General features: G+C 42.2%; 3 protein-coding genes across 4 annotated transcripts in view; 1 reads left to right on the top strand and 2 right to left on the bottom strand.

Annotated features, from left to right (window-relative positions):
- Positions 1–1,845, bottom strand: part of nxn (nucleoredoxin) — a 67,405-nt gene extending 65,560 nt beyond the window's left edge. Inside the window, exon 1 of the mRNA XM_079609581.1 lies at positions 1,251–1,845. Within this exon, the coding sequence (XP_079465707.1) occupies positions 1,251–1,559 (309 nt within the window). The 5' untranslated portion in view covers positions 1,560–1,845. The remainder of the gene's footprint in view (positions 1–1,250) is intronic.
- Positions 1,846–2,488: 643 nt separating this feature from the next.
- Positions 2,489–3,921, bottom strand: txndc17 (thioredoxin domain containing 17). The gene is made up of 4 exons (XM_079610990.1): positions 3,590–3,921; positions 3,434–3,515; positions 3,116–3,191; positions 2,489–2,977 (listed from the first exon to the last, which is right to left on the bottom strand). Exons 1-4 carry the CDS (start codon positions 3,732–3,734, stop codon positions 2,909–2,911), a joined length of 372 nt encoding a protein of 123 aa, XP_079467116.1. The 5' UTR covers positions 3,735–3,921; the 3' UTR covers positions 2,489–2,908.
- A 1,587-nt stretch (positions 3,922–5,508) lies between these two features.
- Positions 5,509–22,446, top strand: p2rx8 (purinergic receptor P2X, ligand-gated ion channel, 8). Of its 2 annotated transcripts, none has more exons than XM_079610276.1 (12): positions 5,509–5,639; positions 5,823–5,967; positions 6,078–6,149; positions 15,608–15,684; positions 15,795–15,890; positions 20,419–20,502; positions 20,602–20,749; positions 20,856–20,974; positions 21,125–21,218; positions 21,302–21,367; positions 21,596–21,681; positions 21,842–22,446. In XM_079610276.1, exons 1-12 carry the CDS (start codon positions 5,623–5,625, stop codon positions 21,903–21,905), a joined length of 1,068 nt encoding a protein of 355 aa, XP_079466402.1. In that variant the 5' UTR covers positions 5,509–5,622; the 3' UTR covers positions 21,906–22,446. The 2 variants fall into 2 exon arrangements, with proteins under 2 accessions (XP_079466402.1, XP_079466403.1); XM_079610277.1 differs by having other exon boundaries at positions 21,596–21,752; positions 21,842–21,945.
- Positions 22,447–22,920: the final 474 nt, after the last annotated feature.

Below are 22,920 nucleotides of genomic sequence, written 5' to 3'. Positions count from 1 at the left end.
AAAGGTTATTTCTCATCCCACCAGAGCTGCCAACCTGAAATATTTACAACCGCAAGTTCTCATTTATAAAAGCAAGAGGATAACTCAATTAAAAGTGTTCTGAGACGCAGTAATAATTTCCAGATTTGTTCTGATAAATTACATAGAACAGGCCTGCTAAAAATCTGAACAGAAAATGTGCTTTCAATAATGAAATACTTTAAGAACAGGTTAGTTTAGCTTTTAGAGAGAGAGAGGGGGAAAAAAATAGTTCATTTCTACACCCTTAATTTTAAAAGGATGGATATAAATCATCTAGATGCATTTGTGTTATTGCACAACTTGAGCACTTAGTCAACACCAAAAAAAAAAAAAAAAAAAACTTATTCACCTTGTAAAGATGCATTTAGCAACTAGTAATTTCTATAATAATTATGTAATAGCTTATAGTGTAATTCTGTAATGTATGACTCATTTGTGTAATTAATGGCATTTTCCTGAAAAGCACTTTTGTTACACACTACTGTATGTGTCTCAGAAACTACCAAGTGACCTAACTAGACAGCATTTTTAACTGTGTAATGACAGCTAATATGAGACTCTCATTTGAGTGTAATGGTTTAGGCCAGGGGAAGTGTGTGTTTATTGTGGTTTGTAAAGGATGTGTTTTCACCTTTACAACACCCAGCAGCGTAAAGCCTCCAGCTAAAATAAAAAGAAACCTGACTACAACAAAAGCTTCATTATTGTCTCGGATTACAGTTAATTCATATACTGTTAGATGGGAGTCTTATAATACAATTCAAGTGTGGCTGGTTTTCATTGTGTATCTTATAACGAAAATATTACTGGATTTATTCCCTTTTCCATCCACAAAAGCCAAGTCTATTTTGCTACAAGAACAACTGAATGAAATCTAGATTTAAAAAAAATATATATCTACACTAGGTGGATGCTGGAAATGTCTTGCTACACAAATCTCAGTTTGTAATGAGAGATTACAGTTTTATAATGCTAATAAAGCCGTTTTAATTAGTGCTCTGGCATTGAGAAAAATTAAGTGATTAACTTGACCAGTTATCCTCTGAAAATGGTCATTATAAAAGGTAAAAGGGTGTAAAACAGAATATCAGACTTATTTTATCCTTTACACCTGCACACACACACACACACACACAATTTTCGTCTCTTCGTCATTTAAAAAAAAAAAAAAGACATTTATATTGATTTAACACATTTCCAATCGTATGTCATCTGTTAAATCACCTTACCTTTTTGTGTCTGTCTTTAAAAGGCAACGCCGGCCATTGCATCTCCTGCAAGAAGTCCTGCCACTGTTTCTGGTCCTGATCCGATGAGATGAAGACGATTTCCAATTTGTCCTTGTGCTCTGAGGATTTCTTAAACTTGCCGTAAAACTCGCACAGACTCGCGTTGAACTGCTTGCAAGGACCGTTTAAACTGCAGCCGAAGTAGAGCCCGAGCAGAGACAGCTTACTGCCCAGCGCATGAACATCCACCTCGGCTTTCTCCCCGTTGACGAGCCGCTCTCCGAGCAGATTCACCAGAAACTCCGACATCGCTGCTGAGCTCTCGAAGCGGACTGCTTTAGGTTTCGTTTGCTTGTTCGGGTGATTCGAAATAAAACCCAAAGTGCTGGATGAATATCCGCAGGCCCTGGTGCCGTTTGGCTGTCCTGGAGTCGCCGCACGGGTTCGAGAGACAGCGGCCGTCGTGTGTCTCCACAGTGAGCACTGTTAAGGAATGCGCGCTCCAGTTATAGACCGTCCCTCAGCAACAGCGGCGACTCCCACTGTGAGACTTTCACGACATCTAGTGGCGAGATGGTGCAATTGCATTCTGTGCCCAGAGAGTGCACACAGAAATTAATAAAGATGTCAAGCAGAACACCATCATACTATGTCTCTGCATAGAATGATACCTGAATTTTCTCTTCAGCATGGATGGATGTATGGAGAGATTCATACACGGGGCAACTTTTTGGGCAATGTTGCCGTCAATGGGCAACCAGGTGAGACACAGGGCCCACAACCGATCTTAAGTATCCAGATAGAAATTTGTGGCCCATTCTCAATGGGAAAGTGCCCATGCAACATTGAGTTATAGTATCAGACCGTGGCATGAAGACTCAAGTGTATTTTTAGGTACACCTTTCGACTAGTGGTGACGCCAGTCACAGTAATTACCTCATGCATCCCGTTCATTTGACAAAAATAAAATCAGAACAGAACTGTACTGCTAAATACCCCTTTTAGCAGAATACTCTGGTATAAAATGGTGCACACTAACATTTAAACCAGATTCTGTGTAATAAACACAACAATTATACAACTTTATATTAGGCTACCTCAAGTCGGGAATAAAAACAAAAACCCCTCCACTGGCTGGTGCACATTCATTTCCTATCATAGTATTTACTTGAACTGCATTAAACCCCCACAATTACTCTCACAAAAGTGTTTGAAAATGAGAACAAGAAATGAAGATGCATTTTTCAAAACATTTTATTTTGTTCTGATTACAAACAAGCATCATCTTCTATTTAAGGATTATAAGACGATTTTCATTATGCACGTTTACTGAAAATTGTAACTGTTTCAGGTCCTCCGTCTTAACAGGTATACTGTCAAATTCCCTTTTTTTTTTTTATCATTCGAAAGTAAATTTGAAATGTCTGGTTATGCAAAGCTTACTTCTATACAAACAGTTTTAATGTGAGCAACACTTTCAAAACATGTACAGTCACCACAGCACAAACTCACAACATAATACCAGGGCCACCATTTGTTTGGCTTAACATTCCAGAGCAGGAGCACATATTACAAATGACAAAACTAACAATGGAAAAACCGTGTAAATCATATTTAAAAAGTGGTTGTCATCCGGAAGTATTATATGCCACAGGACATTAATCCTCCGTGAACATCATTCGAACGAGGTCAACTTTAAAACACTCTTCTTCAACCAGCTTCTGGGGCTTAAAAAAAGACAAAACAAATGCATACATTTATTATTCATTTATACCTAGATTTCACTATGGATTTCTATGCATGCAAAAAGCATACATATTAAAACAGTCAAATACACTGGTCAAAAAACATTAACTGATATTTACCGTCCCGTATCTCAGTAGTGTGGGTACTCCAGTCAGCTTTAGGGTCTTCTTAAAGTCATTGTTTGGGTTCTTCCAGCTAGCAAGAACAACAGTGAATGTAGCAGATGTAGGCCCAAAAACAAAACTAAGCACTATTTTTTATTGGATTCTGTCTGTGCATTGTGCACTGCTGTCAAAGTGCATAGTCCAATAAACAGAGGTATGACAGCAATTATACATGGGCAAAATAATGCAATTTCTGACTGAATGCAATATGCAGCTATGAAGAATTCCTGTTTAAATAACCAATCTAATTGGCGAAATGTAGGCTATACTTACTATGGTCTGTCTCCTACTTGGCAGTAAATAAAGACAGATCCCTCGGGCAGATGAGGCAGCTCTCCTCTGACCACTGGCTCTGCTGCAGAGGGGGGGAAAGACAGTTTTAGATGTGGATTTTAAAAACAGCATAAATGCTGCAAAATGTTAATGCACCTTTCACACAGTCCGGGCACCAGCTCTTGCCCTGGCCATCTTTATCTCCAGAGAAGTAAGCGAATATCTCTTTTCCTTTTCTTTCAGACACAGCTTTAGAAAATTCTTCGTAGCCATGAACAGCAACCTCTTCGTATTTAGTCATGATTTATTTACTGTTCTTTAGTGTTTCAATGACGAAGTCCAACTCTGGTTGCAGAAAGCTGACCAATCTGTGCATAGATTGAGCTGAGTGTGTAAAACTTCCGATAACAGCGACCCGTGTGTGAAGTATGACGGAACGCGCTTTAGATAAAATAAGAGTGGAATATTTTAAAATAAAAGTCTGTCAAGCTTGATTATTTCAGTTCAGTAGCCTATATTTTCCCCCACCCCACATTTTCATGCACATTATTTATAAATATTGTTTATTGTTTACGTGAGAGTCTAATTTGTACTTATACTCCAAATCTATTTACTTTCCTTAATTTAAAGCTTGATCATCTATAACAATAGTCTAAAAAAGTTAAAATCAAGTTTTTTTTTGTTCACCCAAAAATTAAAAATATGTCAGTAATTATTCACCCCCATGTTGTTCCAACCCCGTAAGACTTTTGTTCATCTTTGGAACACAAATTAAGATATGTTTGATGAAATCTGAGAGCTATTTTTATTATTATTTTTTTATAATAATATATTATTATTATTATTATTATAACGTTACTCCTTATAGGCTGCTAGGTCATTTCATCTGCCGGCCCAGAAAAGTTAGTAAAGACATCGTTGAAATAGTCCAAGTGACTACAGTGGCTAAATACAAAAAAACAAAAACAAAAGTAATAATTGTGAAATATTATTACAAATTAAAATACTGTTTTCCTATTTTACTTTTTTAATTTTAATTAACTTTAAAATATAATTTATATCTGTTTATCTGTTTCAATCTGTTATTAATGCAAAGCTGAATTTTCAGCATCATCACTCCAGTCTTAAGTGTCATGCACATGATCCTTCAGAAATCATTCTAATTTGCTGATTTGATACTCAGTTGTTATCAATGTTCGAAACAGTTATTTTTTTAACAATTTATATTTTGTATTAATTACATACAGTATTACAAGTTAAAATAGTTTATTTATAAAAACAAACAAAAAATTGGAAACTGTGATGCTTTTTTCATGATTCATTGATGAATAAAAAGTAAAAAAGAACAGCATTTTATTCAAAATAGAAATCTTTTCTAACAATGTAATCTTTACTATCACTTTTCATCAATTTAACACATCCTTGCAGAATAAAAGTATTAATTTATTTCAAGAAAAAAAAAAGAAAAAAAAAAACTACTGACCCAAACTTTGAATGGTGTATATTATTACACAAGATTTCTATTTTGAATAAATGCTGTTTTTTTTATTATTATTATTATTACTTTTTATTTATCAAATAATCCAGAAAAAAGTATCACAGGTTGTAATATATATATATATATATATATATATATATATATATATATATATATATATATATATATATATATATATATATATATATATGCACAACTGTTTCCAACATTGATAATAATCAGAAAATTCACAATTTATATATATATATATATATATATATATATATATATATATATATATATATATATATATATAAGCTACTAACCCATAATATATAGGCTATATTAAACTAAATGACATCTATGTTTAAACCATTATTTCGTTAAATCTGCTAAAGCGGCGCAAATTTTCAAGCCAAGTTTAATAATGAGTGGGTTTTTGAATTTACATAATAAACAAGAAAATAAATGTAGGAGTTGGTTATGGAGAACATGACACTTAAATTGCTCGATGACGCGATGCACATGACAATGTGGTTGTAAGGATGCAGGGTGTGTGTGAGCAGCACATCATTTTCCAACAGCAGGAGCAGGAATGGCTTGGTGGAGAATTCGACATCCGCTCTTTCTCTTTGATTATACAACAGTCAAATATGTGGTCACGCAGAATAGGAAAGTGGGACTCTTATACAGAATATTTCAACTCACTGTCATGGCATATCTCATCGGGTAAGAGTAATTACTTCATGTAGTCTAACCCTAACAAAACCTCAGGTTTTTGCTTGCAGGTAAAAACAAAAACATTTTATGTGATGATGCCAGCAATAGAAAAAATATTTTCTCTCTCTGTCTCTCTTTTTTGAGCTTTTACTGTTTTGAGAGGCAACTATTAAACATGTTTTTGCTCAACAGGTGGGTATTTATTGAAAAGAAACAATACCAGGCAAAAGATGACACTGTCGAGAGTTCTGTGTTAACTAAATTTAAAGGAGTTGCATCCGTCAACACAACAGATTTTAAAATCTGGGGACCAGAGGACTATGTTTACCCAAAACAGGTCAGTCAAAACACACTGTCTGAATTAGTTCTGTGTCCGTTATATGATTAATGATTTGCTTCATTCATTTGCTTCAGGCCTTTTAATATTGTGGGTCATTTTGTTTCCAGGGTGAGGATTTTCTGTTTATAATAACCAATTTCATCGAGACGCCAAACCAAGAACTGGGCAACTGTTCAGAGGTAAAACTAAATTTAACTGTCAGTTCTCTTACGTAGAGTTCTCTCGTACTGCGTCGAAGAACGCTACGGGAAAGATATTTCTTTGTCGAGATTGAAGCCAAAAATTAATCCTTAATTTTGTAATATTGTAAAACGCTTTTCTGAAGCATACAACCTAGGCGGAGCAATACAGCTCACCCATTGGCTGCTCTGCCAGAAAAGCACAGCCTATGCGAGGCCAGGACGCTGACCAATGAGGACGCTTCGCGCCCTTCTGCGTCACCTCCCGCCCAAACAGGCGTGGCCTAGGCCTATAAATACGAGCATAGCTGTCTAACACGCCGATTTTCTTAAATTCACGAAGCTGCACGCATCGTTGGATTGGATTCGAGCCACCACAGCCGTTTGGATACAAGCACCTCAGCAGGACGCGCCTCTTACCTGAAGCCGCTGGTCATCGCCGCCTTCAGCCGCCGTTCCCTGCTGCGCTTCTCCGGCGTGGAATATCCTTTACATTATGTGTGTGTGTTTTTGTGTGTGTGTTCGCCGTCGCGTCACACAGTTTTTCCACACTAAAAGAGCCGAGCGTCTTTTTCAAGATGTCTCGCACCTCCTGTGGCTCGTGTAGAGCCCCGCTCAGCGACAGGGACCACGTGCTGTGTTTCCTGCCTGTGAGTATCACGCAGCTTCAGCTCTCGTCGATGGCGGCTGCCATCGCTGTAATTTGATGCCTACGGTGACTCTGCGGACTCGCCTGGCGTTCATTTACTGAAGCTGCACCCTTTTCCGCCCGCTGTAGTGCCGCGCCGTGAAAAGCGCCGTGCTCAGCGGAGCCCGGAACCTCCCTTCACCACGAGGTGCTCGCCGCTGCTGCCGCTAGCTCCTCCGCCCGCTTCGCTGGACTCTCTGACCGACGGACAAGGGCCGCTGTGTGCCGCCGCGTCCGTCATGGATGAGGAAGATGAAGCCGTGTCTGTGAAGGAAGACTGCTGTTCTCTCCTCGCTTCGGGTAGCGAGGGATGGGCGAGCTCCGAGGATCTCCCCTCCCCCGCCGCTCGTGAGCGTCGACGGAGAAAGACCAGCATCGATGCGCTTACCGGCTGGATGGCTGCTTTTCTGCAGAGGAACGTACGTTACCGTCCTCACGACCCGCGCCTTTTTCTTCCTGAATTCACGAAGAAATCGCGGAGTCCCGGAAAGCCCCGTTTTCAGCCAGGATGCGCATTTTCTGCTTCGAGGAAAGCTACAGTGTTAAAATCCCGCCGCGGCCGGATTTCACTAAAATGTCTCGCTCGCACAGTCCCAACATTCGCGACCGTGCCAGTGTATTTTGCAGTCACCAAATCGGCATCAATGCCCGTTTGCCTGCACACAGACGCCGTTTTCACGACGCCCCAGGTAAATCTGAAAATGTATTTACTGGTGTCCCGGCCACGGCCGATGGTGTAATGTGTGTATCCGTAATGCCCACGACCTAGTGCCCATTCGTACACACAAGCACAGCCCTACACAATACAGGGCTTGCACACATAAAATCGACTCGTGTCGGTTGTGCTTCACATGTAAGCTAGTGAACGTGCCCGCTTTTCAGTGCCCACAATCACTACACACTGCATGTCCCGTGGTTTCTGTAAAAACGAAACGAATGTACGGTCAGTCGGTTCTGATAGACAGTACTCTCTGTGCTACACGGTGTCCCGGCCATGGCCGATGATGTAATGTGTGTAACTGTATGCCCACGACCCAGTGCCCATCTGTACACACAAGCACAGCCCCGCACAATACAGGGCTTGCACACATAAATCGACTCATTTCGATTGTGCATTATAAGTAGTGAGCGTGCCCGTTTTCAAGCGCCCACAATCACTACAAGCTACATGTCACACGGTTTCTATGAAACGAAACCTATGCACGGTCAGTCAGTTCTAATAGACAGTACTTCCCAGTGCTATAAATGTACCCGCGTTCACGCACCCACATTTATTCTCAAACATGCCGAGCCGTACGGGGCTCGCACCGCGCGCTCCCTCTTTCAGCTGAGAGAGCTGAGAGCGCGCGCGGGCTGCCCGCTCGATTAAGCGCGCCCCCGCATCACGCTGCAATGGCGCCCATGTTACAGCACACGACTGCTCTCGTGTCGCCGCCATTTCGCGACCAGAGCCCGGTTTTTCAACCCGTGCAAGCACAGCCCTGAACAACACAGGGTCTGCACACATAAAATCGGCTCATGCCGATTGTGTTTTACATGTAGTGAGCGTGACCCACTGCCAAGTGCCCACAACCACTACACACTGCACGTTCCGCGGTTTTCTGTAAAAACGAAACTAACGAACGGTCAGTCAGTACACAAAAACAGTGTTCCCGGTGTTATAAATGTGCCCGCCACCAAGCGCCCACGTTTATTCACAAACATCACGAGCCCTACGGGACTCGTCCCGCGCGCTCTCTCTCGACACAGAGAGCTGAGCGCGCGCGGGATGCATACTGTGTTAAACATGCCCCCCGCCTCACACGCCACGGCGTCCATGTCACAGCACACGGTTGCTCTCGTGTCGCCGCCATTTCGCGACCAGGGCCCAGATTACATTCAACCCCTAGTCACACGTGCAGATGCATGGGAATGACTTCCCGGGGTCTCAGAATGGGTGCTAGAGACTATAAAAAGAGGCTATTCGCTACAGTTTCATCGACGCCCTCCCCGTTTCACGGAGAAAGTCGAAACTACGGTGAAAACAGAAGTAGCACATCTACTTCGAGCCGAAATAGCGAAGCTATTGAGCAAAGGGGCCATAGAGCCTTTATCTCAAGCTCAGAGCGAAGGGGGTCTGTACAGCAGATATTTTCTGGAACCAAAAAAAAGACGGGGGTCTCAGACCCATTTTAGATCTCAGGCATCTGAACAAAGCGCTGACAAAGCGAAAGTTCAGAATGCTCACGACCAGAGCTATCCTCGCGCAGATTCGCCGAGGAGACTGGTTTATGGCAATAGATCTGAAAGACGCGTATTTTCATACAAATTGCGTCACGTCACAGGCGATTTTTGAGATTCGCCTTCGGGGGCCAGGCATATCAGTACACAGTCCTGCCATTCGGCCTGTCTCTAGCACCTCGTACATTTACAGTGTGCATGGACGCGGCGCTGGCACCCCTGAGACTCCGCGGCATTCGAATTCTGAATTATTTGGACGATTGGCTGATTCTAGCTCAATCACCTTCAGAACGCATCCGCCACAAGACCCTAATTCTCGATCACCTCGAGTGCTTAGGTCTGAGAGTCAATTGGGAGAAAAGTTCACTGTTTCCCAGTCAAAGGATCTCCTTTTTAGGACTGGATCTGAACTCACTGTCTATGACAGCACAGCTGTCATCACAGCGCAGGCAAAATACCCTGCAATGGCGAAATCCTTCCTCAGCGGCCACATAGTGCCACTCAGGAGATTTCAGAAAATGCTGGGCCTCATGGCCTCAGCCTCAACAGTGCTGCAGTTGGGCCTGCTGCGCATGCGCCCACTACAGTTCTGGTTGAGAGCGCGCGTACCGCGCCGAGCATGGCTACACGGTCGTTATCGCCTCAAGGTCACTCAGGAATGCATTTCAGCCCTGACACCATGGAGAGCGTCAGACTGGTACCGGTCAGGTGTAAGCCTGGGGACTTCCTCGAGCCTGAAGGTGGTGTCCACGGACGCGTCCACCTCAGGCTGGGGAGCACTGCTCGACGGCAGTCCGCTCTTTGGCCAGTGGTCAGAGCGAGCCGAACTACCGCACATAAACTGCCTGGAAATGATGGCAGTGGACTTTGCGCTGAGGCGCTTCTGTCCCCGGATAAAAGGACACCACGTCCTGGTCCGCTCGGACAACATGTCGGTAGTAGCCTACATAAACCGCCAGGGTGGCGTGAGATCCCGGAACCTATTCAGGTTAGCGGAACGCATACTGGTGTGGGCCCAGCACAACCTGCGCTCGTTAAGAGCAATGCACGTGCCAGGTCACTTGAACGTAGGCCCGGACAGACTCTCACGGAACAACGTTCCTACGGGAGAGTGGTCCCTACACACACAGACAGTGCGTCTGCTGTGGAAAACGTTCGGCAGAGCGGAAATAGACCTGTTTGCAAACCAGGAAAACGCTCATTGCCCAGAATTCTTTTCGAAGAGCGCGAACGCGCTGGCCAGAGTCTGGCCCCGCCGCCCGCTCTATGCTTTTCCTCCTGTCTCACTCCTGCCTCAAGTGCTGGAGCGTATCAAGGAGAGCGGATGCTCAGTACTGCTAGTTGCTCCATTCTGGACGAATCAGACCTGGTTCCCAGCTTTGATGCGACTGAAAAGTACTGCCCCGTGGCCGATTCCAGTGAGGAGAGACCTCCTCTCACAGGCCAAGGGCTCGATTCTGCATCCTCACCCCGAGCTTTGGTCCCTACACGTATGGGCCATAAACGGGTACCCGCTAACCTCCCAAGAGGAGTGTTAGACATGATCGAACAAGCTAGGGCTCCGTCTACTAGACGGCTCTACGCTTCCAAATGGTCGGTGTTCTCTGGATGGTGTTCAGATCAAGGTCTGTCACCACTTCAGTGTGGAGAACCGGAGATTCTCTCCTTCTTGCAAGAGCTATTGGATAAGGGAAGAACCCCATCCACGCTCAAAGTCTATGTGGCTGCCATATCAGCGTTCGTTAATCCAACGCTTGGCCGTTCACTAGGCAGGAACGACCTGGTGGTCCGCTTCCTGAGAGGCGCCAGGAGGTTAAACCCTCCAAGGCCTCCTTCAGTCCCCGTTTGGGACCTTTCTACAGTGTTGAACGCTATGAAAGGGGCCCCTTTCGAGCCTATTCACTCAGTTGACATGAAACACCTGTCTCTCAAGACCGTGTTTCTTTTGGCTCTCGCTTCAGTGAAGCGTGTGGGAGACTTGCAAGCGCTCTCAGTGAGAGCTTCTTGTATGGAGTTCGGGCCAAACGACTCTATAGTCGTATTGAAACCGAAGCATGGGTACGTGCCTAAGTCCCTCAACACACCGTTCAGGGCTCAGGTCATCTCCCTGTCGGCCATGCCGGCCTCAGAGGACGGAAATAGCTCCCTTTGCCCGGTCAGGGCATTAAGAGCTTACGTGTCCCGCTCCGCTGTTTTTCGACAGACGGAGCAGCTCTTTGTTTCGTTCAGCGGGCGCTCCAAGGGACGAGCCGCAACGAAACAGAGTCTATCTCGATGGGTAGTGGACGCCATTGCGCTAGCCTACGCATCTAGAGGCTTGGAATGCCCTTTGGGCATCAGAGCACATTCCACGAGAGGCATGGCCTCTTCATGGGCTTGGTATAGCGGAATCTCGTTACATGATATCTGTATGGCGGCAGGCTGGGCCTCCCCGTCTACATTTATTAGGTTCTATAACCTAGAGGTTCCTGCGTTGCAGGCTAAACTGCTCTCGGTCTAGAAGACTATGTATAAGTGTTCCTGCCCCGCGCTGCGGCCCAGGTCACTTCAATGGTAATATGTACAAGTGCTCCTGCCCCGCGCTGCGGCCCAGGTCACTTCAATGCCTAATATGTATAAGTGTTCCTGCCCCGCGCTGCGGCCCAGGTCACTTCAATGTTTAAGCATCACTCACTGACAATGTGTCCCATGAGCATGCTATTACCCTTCATATATATCTATATTTACATATATATGCTATTATGCCTTAAGAGGCACTACTATAAGGGATGATGCTATTTTAACCGCTCTCCCTATACTTCTTGGGGTAGGCGCTTGTATACCAGGGCGCGCGCGCCCTTAGGTGTCTGTGTCGATCCAAGAACACGCACGGCGGTTTGCATAGGGTTCCCGTAGCGTTCTTCGACGCAGTACGAGAGAACTCTACGTAAGAGAACGTACTCGGTTACTAACGTAACCTCGGTTCTCTCTAGGAGAGGGAACGAGTACTGCGTCTCATGCCGTGCGTGTCCACGCTGCGTCGCTTCATTGACGAAAATCGGCGTGTTAGACAGCTATGCTCGTATTTATAGGCCTAGGCCACGCCTGTTTGGGCGGGAGGTGACGCAGAAGGGCGCGAAGCGTCCTCATTGGTCAGCGTCCTGGCCTCGCATAGGCTGTGCTTTTCTGGCAGAGCAGCCAATGGGTGAGCTGTATTGCTCCGCCTAGGTTGTATGCTTCAGAAAAGCGTTTTACAATATTACAAAATTAAGGATTAATTTTTGGCTTCAATCTCGACAAAGAAATATCTTTCCCGTAGCGTTCTTCGACGCAGTACTCGTTCCCTCTCCTAGAGAGAACCGAGGTTACGTTAGTAACCGAGTACGTTTTCCTCTCGAAGTCTGTACCCCTATGTTTCCTGCACTGTCTAACCTAAGGGGAAACATTATGGGGAACAGACACTTTCAACAACACTTTTAACACATCAGCTGTTCCCTAAAACACGTTCGGGTTTTGTTGACATAGTTCGTTTTTTCCATATCATCACATTGTTTATAGAATAAGAAACAAATAAGAATTTTTTTTTTTTTTGAAAAATGATATTTTATTAATATGTTATGCTATGTCCTCTGTAGTGGACACCAGGACTCAGTTGTTTAAAAAATAAAATTACATGAAATTATATATATAGGCTAAATCAATGGGATGTATTGGGGTTTCAGGATTTGTTTTAACCAAAATTTGTATAAAGATGATTCTCAACTATAATGAAAGATATAACGGAATGAATTGATACACTTTTTACTTTATGCAATATGTGGGAGGGTAAAATTGCCATAAATTAATATTCCAATTCAATGCAATGGATCTGTACACTGTATCTAATTTGCACATTAATGAAAAAAGAAGTGTAATAATTGGAGTAATACATAGCAACATTTTAATAATAATATATAATATTTCATAGGAATATTGATGTATAATTTATTTCCATATTCACTTGTTGTGTCTCCCAAAATGCCTGCTAAACATGATTTAAGTTCCTGGTGTCCTCTACAGTGGACATGTATGAAATCAATGCCCTGTTCTGTAACAGAAAGTCCTTTTTTTAATTTGAAACCCCATAACGTTTTCCTGAGATGTTGGTTTATGAAATACAACTTGAAAAGTAGTCTGATTTAAATTATAATTACAATATATTATCATATTTCCATAAGAGTGCTACATTTGATCACTAAATTAATGTCAGACATTTTTAAAGACCAAGAAGAAGTTGTTTTTGGCATTTTGGTATACGCAAACATTTGGTATCTCTAAAAAAAAAAAAGCCCTGAATGTGCTCTTTACAGGACACCCAGGTTGTGACATGTGACATGTATGGTGTCAGAGAAATATAATGTCAACTACAGTGGACAAAAGTCTATTCCTGGGTCCCAGGAGGATATAGCTGTTCATAGGATGTTATTCAGTGCTATGCCTTTACTCTGTTAAGCTAATTAGTTAGATCAGTAGCTGATTACAAATGGATATCAAACCCTCCTACCTCAGATTTTCATTTTCCATTCAGGCCATTAACAGTGTAAAAGCACTTTGGTTATTTTCTATGAACGGATGTACGCCGATTATGGTTAGCACAACACTAAAGTGCTTTTTAGCTGCTTCCTCATTTTAAACCAGACTGTATTGATTTTATAGGCTTGCTGGTTTGGCGGTAATAATTTAAATGTCAACATAATATAAACATTTATTTTGTTATCAATCTCAGGGGCCATTTACACATGCATTTTTGGGTTTAAAGGGAATTTTACAGTCCAGAATACAGTTGCAGTTGTGTTTACATCACTGAACTCACAGTCCCATGGGAGAATTCAACGGATGAGGCCTATGAACACAAGCAACTGCGCTATAGAACTGGCAGCAGGCGCTCAACAACAAGGATGAAAAGCGGAAGTCTATCCGGTTGAAGTTGGATGCAGAGGTTTTGTGGCTTCTGACTGCTGAAAGACCTTGGCGTCCATGGACAGGCTCTGCGACTGACAATTAGATCAGTCTCTGAAGCGGCCGAAAGAAGCAGCCAGTGGAGAGGAAGGACCCTTGTTGGGCTCAAAGAGCATCAACATGACCCACTCACTCACTAATCCCCCCACCCTATAACCCACTTGAGAACCCAGGTCACAACCCTCCATGAGGAGGGTGAACAAGGTATGCGGTCAGCTCTAGGCTTGACTCAGGGAAGAGGACGCCTCCTGCCTTGCATAGTCCCGTGGGCAGCGCCATTTAATCAACCAGGCAATTTTCATGATTGGGCATGGGACACAAGCTCAGGTTTGATCACCCTGTAGCTGGCCACCTTTGATGAGGGTGTCTAGTGTTGAAAGGCCGAAACACCCCCTGATTCAAAGGTACATTACTGATGATGTGTCCCGAAATTTACATCTTTCCCATGACTGAGGTACAGCTCCCACGCCACTCTCAACATCAAGGCAAACCTCATGTGCATACCATCCATTGGCACAATGGACAGTTTACCATCACGTCCCGTGTTTATGATTCTGCGTAATTGGGCTTAGTGGTTGACAACTTGGCACCATGTATTTGTGTCTGTCAAGGAGGCAAGCAACCCTCGTTTCCACCGCAATTGTGTTGTTATTAATGCCAGAGCTGTCTATTTTTCACATCTTAAGTCATTTTATTCAGCATCTTTATGCCACCACAAGCTGCTTTTGATGCAACAGTAAGAATTTGATGTAATTCAGGGCATTTATGCTGTGATAAAAGGATAATTTGGTCCTTGAATAATGTAATGGGAAGTTTCATTTGAGCGCTTGATCCAGACTCACTCATAAAGTCAGTTACTTAATGGTCGCCACATTGGCGTAAATGTGAAATCTACAGAAAGAGGCACAGACAATCCCCAACACTTAGAACCTCATACGTTTACACTGTCTGTCCAAATCCGATTATTTGTTTAATCGATTGGAATCTGATCTAAAATTATTGATGTCCACACTGTCACTGCAACCAAAATCGAATTCTTCCCTAGGCTAGGATGCGAAAAACAGTACAGCAACAGTAGCCTACACCTGAAGTGCGCATTTGATGGACACTTTTATCCTATGAGGCCACCGGTGGGGATTAATGAATGGAGTTGAAGCGACTTTATTCTGTACTTTCGTCTCCGCTGGTTTCAAAATATGTCTCCGTTACATTGTCATTTTCTGCTCCTCTGGCACTTTGCAACAACACAACCTTGTTTCCGCAGTGAAATTTCAGCATAACAACGTCTGACGTCCAGGCCTACATTTCACATGGAGAGAAAGTCACATGAACCACATGGAATCAGATCAGTCGGACAGATTTCCAGAAATGTAGCATTTTTCATGTGATTTTTGGCCGTTCACACTTGCTAAATCTGATTGGATTTCAATTGGATATGCACAAAAATCGGATTTGGACTGACAGTCTAAACATAGCCTTAAACCTTTGGGAAAATAAGCTCCTCACAAAATAAGTTCACATGTTCAGTGGGTTTATATCTATTTATTGCTAACAGGAGGCTATCTTCTTTTAGAAATCATCAATACCAGATGCCAACTGCACTAAGGACGAAGATTGTATAAAGGAAGAGGCTGTTAGGGCTGGAAACGGTATAACTTAAAACTGCTTGATATATAATAAAGCTATGCTGACAAATAAACATGTGCCTTCCGTTGTTTAAAATATGTCAAAACCAACTAAAGTGCTTCATTCTCCTTGGGAATTAAGACTGGCCTTTGTTTGAAAACAGCTGGGGGTTCTGATGGCATTTGTGAAATAAAGGGCTGGTGTCCCACTGAAAAACATGGGGAGCCAGAGTAAGAATATTTTCTCTCACTCTTATAAAGTCATCCTCTTCCAGTGTCAACATCTTCCAGTGTCATCATATTCCAGTGTTATCCTCTTCATCCTCTTCCAGTGTCAACATCTTCCAGTGTCATCATATTCCAGTGTTATCCTCTTCATCCTCTTCCAGTGTTATCCTCTTCATCCTCTTCCAGTGTTATCCTCTTCCAGTGTCATCCTCTTCATCCTCTTCCAGTGTTATCCTCTTCCAGTGTCATCCTCTTCATCCTCTTCCAGTGTTATACTCTTCATCCTCTTCCAGTGTTATCCTCTTCCAGTGTCATCCTCTTCATCCTCTTCCAGTGTTATACTCTTCATCCTCTTCCAGTGTTATCCTCTTCATCCTCTTCCAGTGTCATCCTCTTCATCCTCTTCCAGTGTTATCCTCTTCATCCTCTTCCAGTGTTACCCTCTTCATCCTCTTCCAGTGTTATCCTCTTCATCCTCTTCCAGTGTCATCCTCTTCATCCTCTTCCAGTGTTATACTCTTCATCCTCTTCCAGTGTTATCCTCTTCATCCTCTTCCAGTGTCATCCTCTTCATCCTCTTCCAGTGTTATACTCTTCATCCTCTTCCAGTGTTATCCTCTTCATCCTCTTCCAGTGTTATACTCTTCATCCTCTTCCAGTGTTATACTCTTCATCCTCTTCCAGTGTTATCCTCTTCCCATCCTCTTCCAGTGTTATCCTCTTCATCCTCTTCCAGTGTTATCCTCTTCCCATCCTCTTCCAGTGTTATCCTCTTCATCCTCTTCCAGTGTTATCCTCTTCATCCTCTTCCAGTGTTATCCTCTTCATCCTCTTCCAGTGTCTTCCTCTTCATCCTCTTCCAGTGTTATCCTCTTCATCCTCTTCCAGTGTCTTCCTCTTCCAGTGTCATCCTCTTCATCCTCTTCCAGTGTTATACTCTTCATCCTCTTCCAGTGTTATCCTCTTCCCATCCTCTTCCAGTGTCATCCTCTTCATCCTCTTCCAGTGTTATCCTCTTCATCCTCTTCCAGTGTTATCCTCTTCCAGTGTTATCCTCTTCCAGTGTTATCCTCTTCATCCTCTTCCAGTGTTATCCTCTTCATCCTCTTCCAGTGTTATCCTCTTCATCCTCTTCCAGTGTTATCCTCTTCATCCTCTTCCAGTGTTATCCTCTTCATCATCTTCTAGTGTCATTCTCTTCCCATCCTCTTCCAGTGTCATCCTCTTCCAGTGTTATCCTCTTCATCCTCTTCCAGTGTCATCCTCTTCCAGTGTTATCCTCTTCATCCTCTTCCAGTGTTATCCTCTTCATCCTCTTCCAGTGTCATCCTCTTCATCCTCTTCCAGTGTTATACTCTTCATCCTCTTCCAGTGTTATACTCTTCATCCTCTTCCAGTGTTATCCTCTTCCCATCCTCTTCCAGTGTTATCCTCTTCCAGTGTTATACTCTTCATCCTCTTCCAGTGTTATACTCTTCATCCTCTTCCACTGTTATCCTCTTCCCATCCTCTTCCAGTGTCATCCTCTTCATCCTCTTCCAGTGTTATCCTCTTCATCCTCTTCCAGTGTTATCCTCTTCCCATCCTCTTCCAGTGTTATCCTCTTCATCCTCTTCCAGTGTTATCCTCTTCATCCTCTTCCAGTGTTATCCTCTTCATCCTCTTCCAGTGTCTTCCTCTTCATCCTCTTCCAGTGTCTTCCTCTTCCAGTGTCATCCTCTTCATCCTCTTCCAGTGTTATACTCTTCATCCTCTTCCAGTGTTATCCTCTTCCCATCCTCTTCCAGTGTCATCCTCTTCATCCTCTTCCAGTGTTATCCTCTTCCAGTGTTATCCTCTTCATCCTCTTCCAGTGTTATCCTCTTCCAGTGTTATCCTCTTCCAGTGTTATCCTCTTCCAGTGTTATCCTCTTCCAGTGTTATCCTCTTCATCCTCTTCCAGTGTTATCCTCTTCATCCTCTTCCAGTGTTATCCTCTTCATCCTCTTCCAGTGTTATCCTCTTCATCCTCTTCCAGTGTTATCCTCTTCATCATCTTCTAGTGTCATTCTCTTCCCATCCTCTTCCAGTGTCATCCTCTTCCAGTGTTATCCTCTTCCAGTGTTATCCTCTTCATCCTCTTCCAGTGTTATCCTCTTCATCCTCTTCCAGTGTTATCCTCTTCATCATCTTCTAGTGTCATTCTCTTCCCATCCTCTTCCAGTGTCATCCTCTTCCAGTGTTATCCTCTTCATCCTCTTCCAGTGTTATCCTCTTCCAGTGTTATCCTCTTCATCCTCTTACAGTGTCTTCCTCTTCCAGTGTCATCCTCTTCATCCTCTTCCAGTGTTATCCTCTTCATCCTCTTCCAGTGTTATCCTCTTCATCCTCTTCCAGTGTCATCCTCTTCATCCTCTTCCAGTGTCATCCTCTTCATCCTCTTCCAGTGTCATCCTCTTCATCCTCTTCCAGTGTTATCCTCCTCATCCTCTTCCAGTGTCATCCTCTTCCAGTGTTATCCTCTTCATCCTCTTCCAGTGTCATCCTCTTCATCCTCTTCCAGTGTCATCCTCTTCATCCTCTTCCAGTGTTATCCTCCTCATCCTCTTCCAGTGTTATCCTCCTCATCCTCTTCCAGTGTTATCCTCTTCATCCTCTTCCAGTGTCATCATCCTCTTCCAGTGTTATCCTCTTCATCCTCTTCCAGTGTTATCCTCTTCCAGTGTTATCCTCTTCATCCTCTTACAGTGTCTTCCTCTTCCAGTGTCATCCTCTTCATCCTCTTCCAGTGTTATCCTCTTCATCCTCTTCCAGTGTCATCCTCTTCATCCTCTTCCAGTGTTATCCTCTTCATCCTCTTCCAGTGTCATCCTCTTCATCCTCTTCCAGTGTCATCCTCTTCCAGTGTTATCCTCTTCATCCTCTTCCAGTGTCATCCTCTTCATCCTCTTCCAGTGTCATCCTCTTCATCCTCTTCCAGTGTTATCCTCCTCATCCTCTTCCAGTGTTATCCTCTTCATCCTCTTCCAGTGTCATCCTCTTCATCCTCTTCCAGTGTCATCCTCTTCATCCTCTTCCAGTGTTATCCTCCTCATCCTCTTCCAGTGTCATCCTCTTCCAGTGTTATCCTCTTCATCCTCTTCCAGTGTCATCCTCTTCATCCTCTTCCAGTGTCATCCTCTTCATCCTCTTCCAGTGTTATCCTCCTCATCCTCTTCCAGTGTTATCCTCTTCATCCTCTTCCAGTGTCATCCTCTTCATCCTCTTCCAGTGTTATCCTCTTCATCCTCTTACAGTGTCTTCCTCTTCCAGTGTCATCCTCTTCATCCTCTTCCAGTGTTATCCTCTTCATCCTCTTCCAGTGTCATCCTCTTCATCCTCTTCCAGTGTCATCCTCTTCATCCTCTTCCAGTGTTATCCTCCTCATCCTCTTCCAGTGTCATCCTCTTCCAGTGTTATCCTCTTCATCCTCTTCCAGTGTCATTCTCTTCCCATCCTCTTGCAGTGTCATCCTCTTCCAGTTTCATCCTCTTCATCCTTTTCCAGTGTCATCCTCTTCCAGTGTCATCCTCTTCCAGTGTCATCCTCTTCCAGTGTTATCCTCTTCATCCTCTTCCAGTGTTATCCTCTTCATCCTTTTCCAGTGTCATCCTCTTCATCCTCTTCCAGTGTTATCCTCTTCCAGTGTCTTCCTCTTCCAGTGTCTTCCTCTTCCAGTGTTATCCTCTTCATCCTCTTCCAATGTTATACTCTACATCCTCTTCCAGTGTTATCCTCTTCATCCTCTTCCAGTGTTATCCTCTTCCCATCCTCTTCCAGTGTTATCCTCTTCATCCTATTCCGGTGTTTTCCTCTTCATCCTCTTCCAGTGTTATCCTCTTCATCCTATTCCAGTGTCATCCTATTCCGGTGTTTTCCTCTTCATCCTCTTCTCATCCTCTTCCAGTGTTATCCACTTCATCCTCTTCTCATCCTCTTCCAGTGTTATCCTCGTCCCATCCTCTTCCAGTGTCATCCTCTTCATCCTCTTCCAGTGTCATCCTCTTCATCCTCTTCCAGTGTCATCCTCTTCATCCTCTTCCAGTGTTATCCTCTTCATCCTCTTCCAGTGTTATCCTCGTCCCATCCTCTTCCAGTGTTATCCTCTTCATCCTCTTCCAGTGTTATCCTCTTCATCCTCTTCCAGTGTTATCCTCTTCATCCTCTTCCAGTGTCATCCTCTTCATCCTCTTCCAGTGTTATCCTCGTCCCATCCTCTTCCAGTGTTATCCTCTTCATCCTCTTCCAGTGTTATCCTCTTCATCCTCTTCCAGTGTTATCCTCTTCATCCTCTTCCAGTGTTATCCTCTTCATCATCTTCCAGTGTTATCCTCTTCATCATCTTCCAGTGTTATCCTCTTCCAATTATTTCTGTACAAAACCGCTCGTTGCTGCTTTACATTACAAACTGGTATTTCTTACCATATTATTTACTTACTTCCATGTTGCAAAAAAAGTGACAGTGTTTTTTGTAAATAGTCAAACTGACACCCCAGTGTTTTTTTTTATAAAGCAAAGCTACTGTGCTGAGACAAGCAGAAAACTTTACCTTGTACATAAGGAACTTCATCAGATTTTCCAAATTCAACTTCTCAAAGTAAGACTATTTACTCACTCAGTCAAAACTATTTACTGAATAAAACACTATAAACTATTACCACTGAATTATTTCAAATGTTTTTTTTCTTCTTCTCAGATCAAATGTCAAATTAAACAATAGTGACGACTACTTATATTTAAAATCCTGCTTGTATGATCAAATTCTTCACCCGTACTGTCCAATATTTCGTCTGGGAGATATTGTGAACAAAACTGGCCGTAACTTTCAAGAAAGCGCCATAATGGTGAGAACACTGAAAGTGGGTTTAATGTGTGGCGGATTAAACATTTTTTATTCATTAGACATTATGTGCTTATTATGCTGAATCTAACAATTTCATATAATGTCAGGGCGGTTCATTTGGGATTATGATTGATTGGTCATGTGACCTTGATAAAGAAGACTCACATTGCAATCCTCACTACAGCTTTATTTCTCTGGGCAGCAACACAACTGGATTTAACTTCAGGTACACTAATCAAGTCAACGTCATTTTGAGTGCTCTTTTTTTTCTGAGAGCCCTGCCTTACGTTTCCTGTGAAAGTAAATGTTTGATGATTAAATTAAAATGTATAAAAGTAGTTGTTATGCTCAAGATCTCCGATAACTGTCTTCTCAGAATTGCTGAGTATTCCAATGATGCTGAAGGAAAGAAGCAAAGAACACTTTACAAAGTGTTTGGAATCCATTTACAGATCATAGTGTTTGGAACGGTATGTGACTCAATGACAGCAATCCACAGGTGCTGTATATATAATTGCATATGTATAATTCTTTTTTTATGAGTCTTTTCCAGGCAAGAAAGTTTAATATTATTAATACCATCATCAACATAGCATCAGTTCTAACTTTAATGACTGCTGTAAGTAAATATTCAGATCACTATGAATTTTATTGTAATAACATTATTACTTGGTCGTTGGCTTTAGCTACACAAGGCCATTGTAACATATAACTCTGAAGCTGAGACATTATTTTAAATGAGCATTACTAACTTACAAGACCAAAATTCCAAGTCATAATGTTGTTGTTGTTGTCATACATCATCCATTTTATATAAATTGCTGCTAACACGATTGTTTTTCTCCAGGGTTCTTTCTTGTGTGACATCATACTACTGTACATGATGAAGAAGAGCACTTTTTACAGAGACTCAAAGTTTGAGAGAATAGTAACGTATGTAACAGAAGCGTGTTTGCTAGGAATACCTGTGTCGTGTGCTTTGATTTAAGAAAAATATAATTTGAGTAATGCATTATTCTCTTATTCTTTCATCAATCAAATGTCATTAAACACATGTAATTGCATTGATCATCTTTATTTTATATCTCCTTAGGAATGACAAAGAAAGTCCAGCAAAAAAGATGCCAGAGGGCCCGAAGAGAAAGTTCAGTTTATGAAATGTGCAATAATATCAATGCATGTAGTGTGAAATATGAGGAAAGTGGTTTAGCTGAAGTGTAGAAGATGTTATAATATAATGTATTATGTGTAAATACAATGACATATTCAGATTTATGTTTGTGGACTTCTTTATGCTGTGTCTAATGGACAGCACCTGTAGAAACTTGATGCATATTTATTCATCAAATTTTTAAATGTCTTGTTCTTCATTCACCTCCATAAACTCTCAATGTTAAATTTGCTCCATGAGATATAAGTCTGCCATGTATTGTAAATGAGGGAATTGCTGGTCCTTCACCACTTATTTTGCACTAATACTTAGTCTATTACCATCGAGCATAAATAATTAGCGTATGAGATGACTCAATACATTTATTGCATTAACTTCAGAAGGTTAATGACAGTCCATTACCGGTATATTTAAAATGGCATTTTAATATGATTTTAGTCATTAAACTCATTCAATGTATTAATCATGACTCATTTTTTCTTTTGTTAAGTTGTCATTTCTTATCATAGTGGTCATTATAGAAATAGAAATTTTCTACTACAACGAATCTGTTGCTGTATGATTTACTGTATGATGAATTAATCTAACTAACTACCTAATAGTGTTGTACTAACTATTACTGCCACATTACATTTTTAAGTATACCAAAAAGAGTGTTGTTGCTACACAAAGTTACCAGAAGAGGTCACACAACACTAAATTAGCTTGAAATTATTTCCCCAGAATATTTACATATATGTGGCATTACACTACTTTACATGATAAAACAGAATAATTTTCAAGGGAAACAAAATTTGATATCCTGATAAAACATGAATTTGTTCCTTCCAATCCCAATCCATCCGTCCATCCATCTTATATTTCCTACTATATGCCTATGTATCTATTAAATGTGTCATTTAAATAAAATTGAAAAATAACAAACAAATCACAGATTCTTGATTTTATTGCATTTTACAAAATCCCAAATTCTCATGATTTAGGGTTTTACATTAGTGCGT

Source organism: Phoxinus phoxinus, assembly GCF_949152265.1.
Source record: "Phoxinus phoxinus genome assembly, chromosome: 4".
Taxonomy (NCBI): domain Eukaryota; kingdom Metazoa; phylum Chordata; class Actinopteri; order Cypriniformes; family Leuciscidae; genus Phoxinus; species Phoxinus phoxinus.
This window is presented reverse-complemented; position numbering and strand designations above follow the sequence as displayed.

Coding starts and splice junctions, on each gene's coding strand:
- txndc17 (XM_079610990.1), bottom strand. CDS start 3,734: ATGACTAAATACGAAGAGGTTGCTGTTCATGGCTACGAAGAATTTTCT. Junction 3,192..3,433: donor CAAGTAGGAGACAGACCATA/GTAAGTATAGCC, acceptor TGTTCTTGCTAG/CTGGAAGAACCCAAACAATG. Junction 2,978..3,115: donor CACTACTGAGATACGGGACG/GTAAATATCAGT, acceptor TCTTTTTTTAAG/CCCCAGAAGCTGGTTGAAGA.
- p2rx8 (XM_079610276.1), top strand. Junction 21,219..21,301: donor AGATCATAGTGTTTGGAACG/GTATGTGACTCA, acceptor AGTCTTTTCCAG/GCAAGAAAGTTTAATATTAT. Junction 21,682..21,841: donor AAGTTTGAGAGAATAGTAAC/GTATGTAACAGA, acceptor ATATCTCCTTAG/GAATGACAAAGAAAGTCCAG.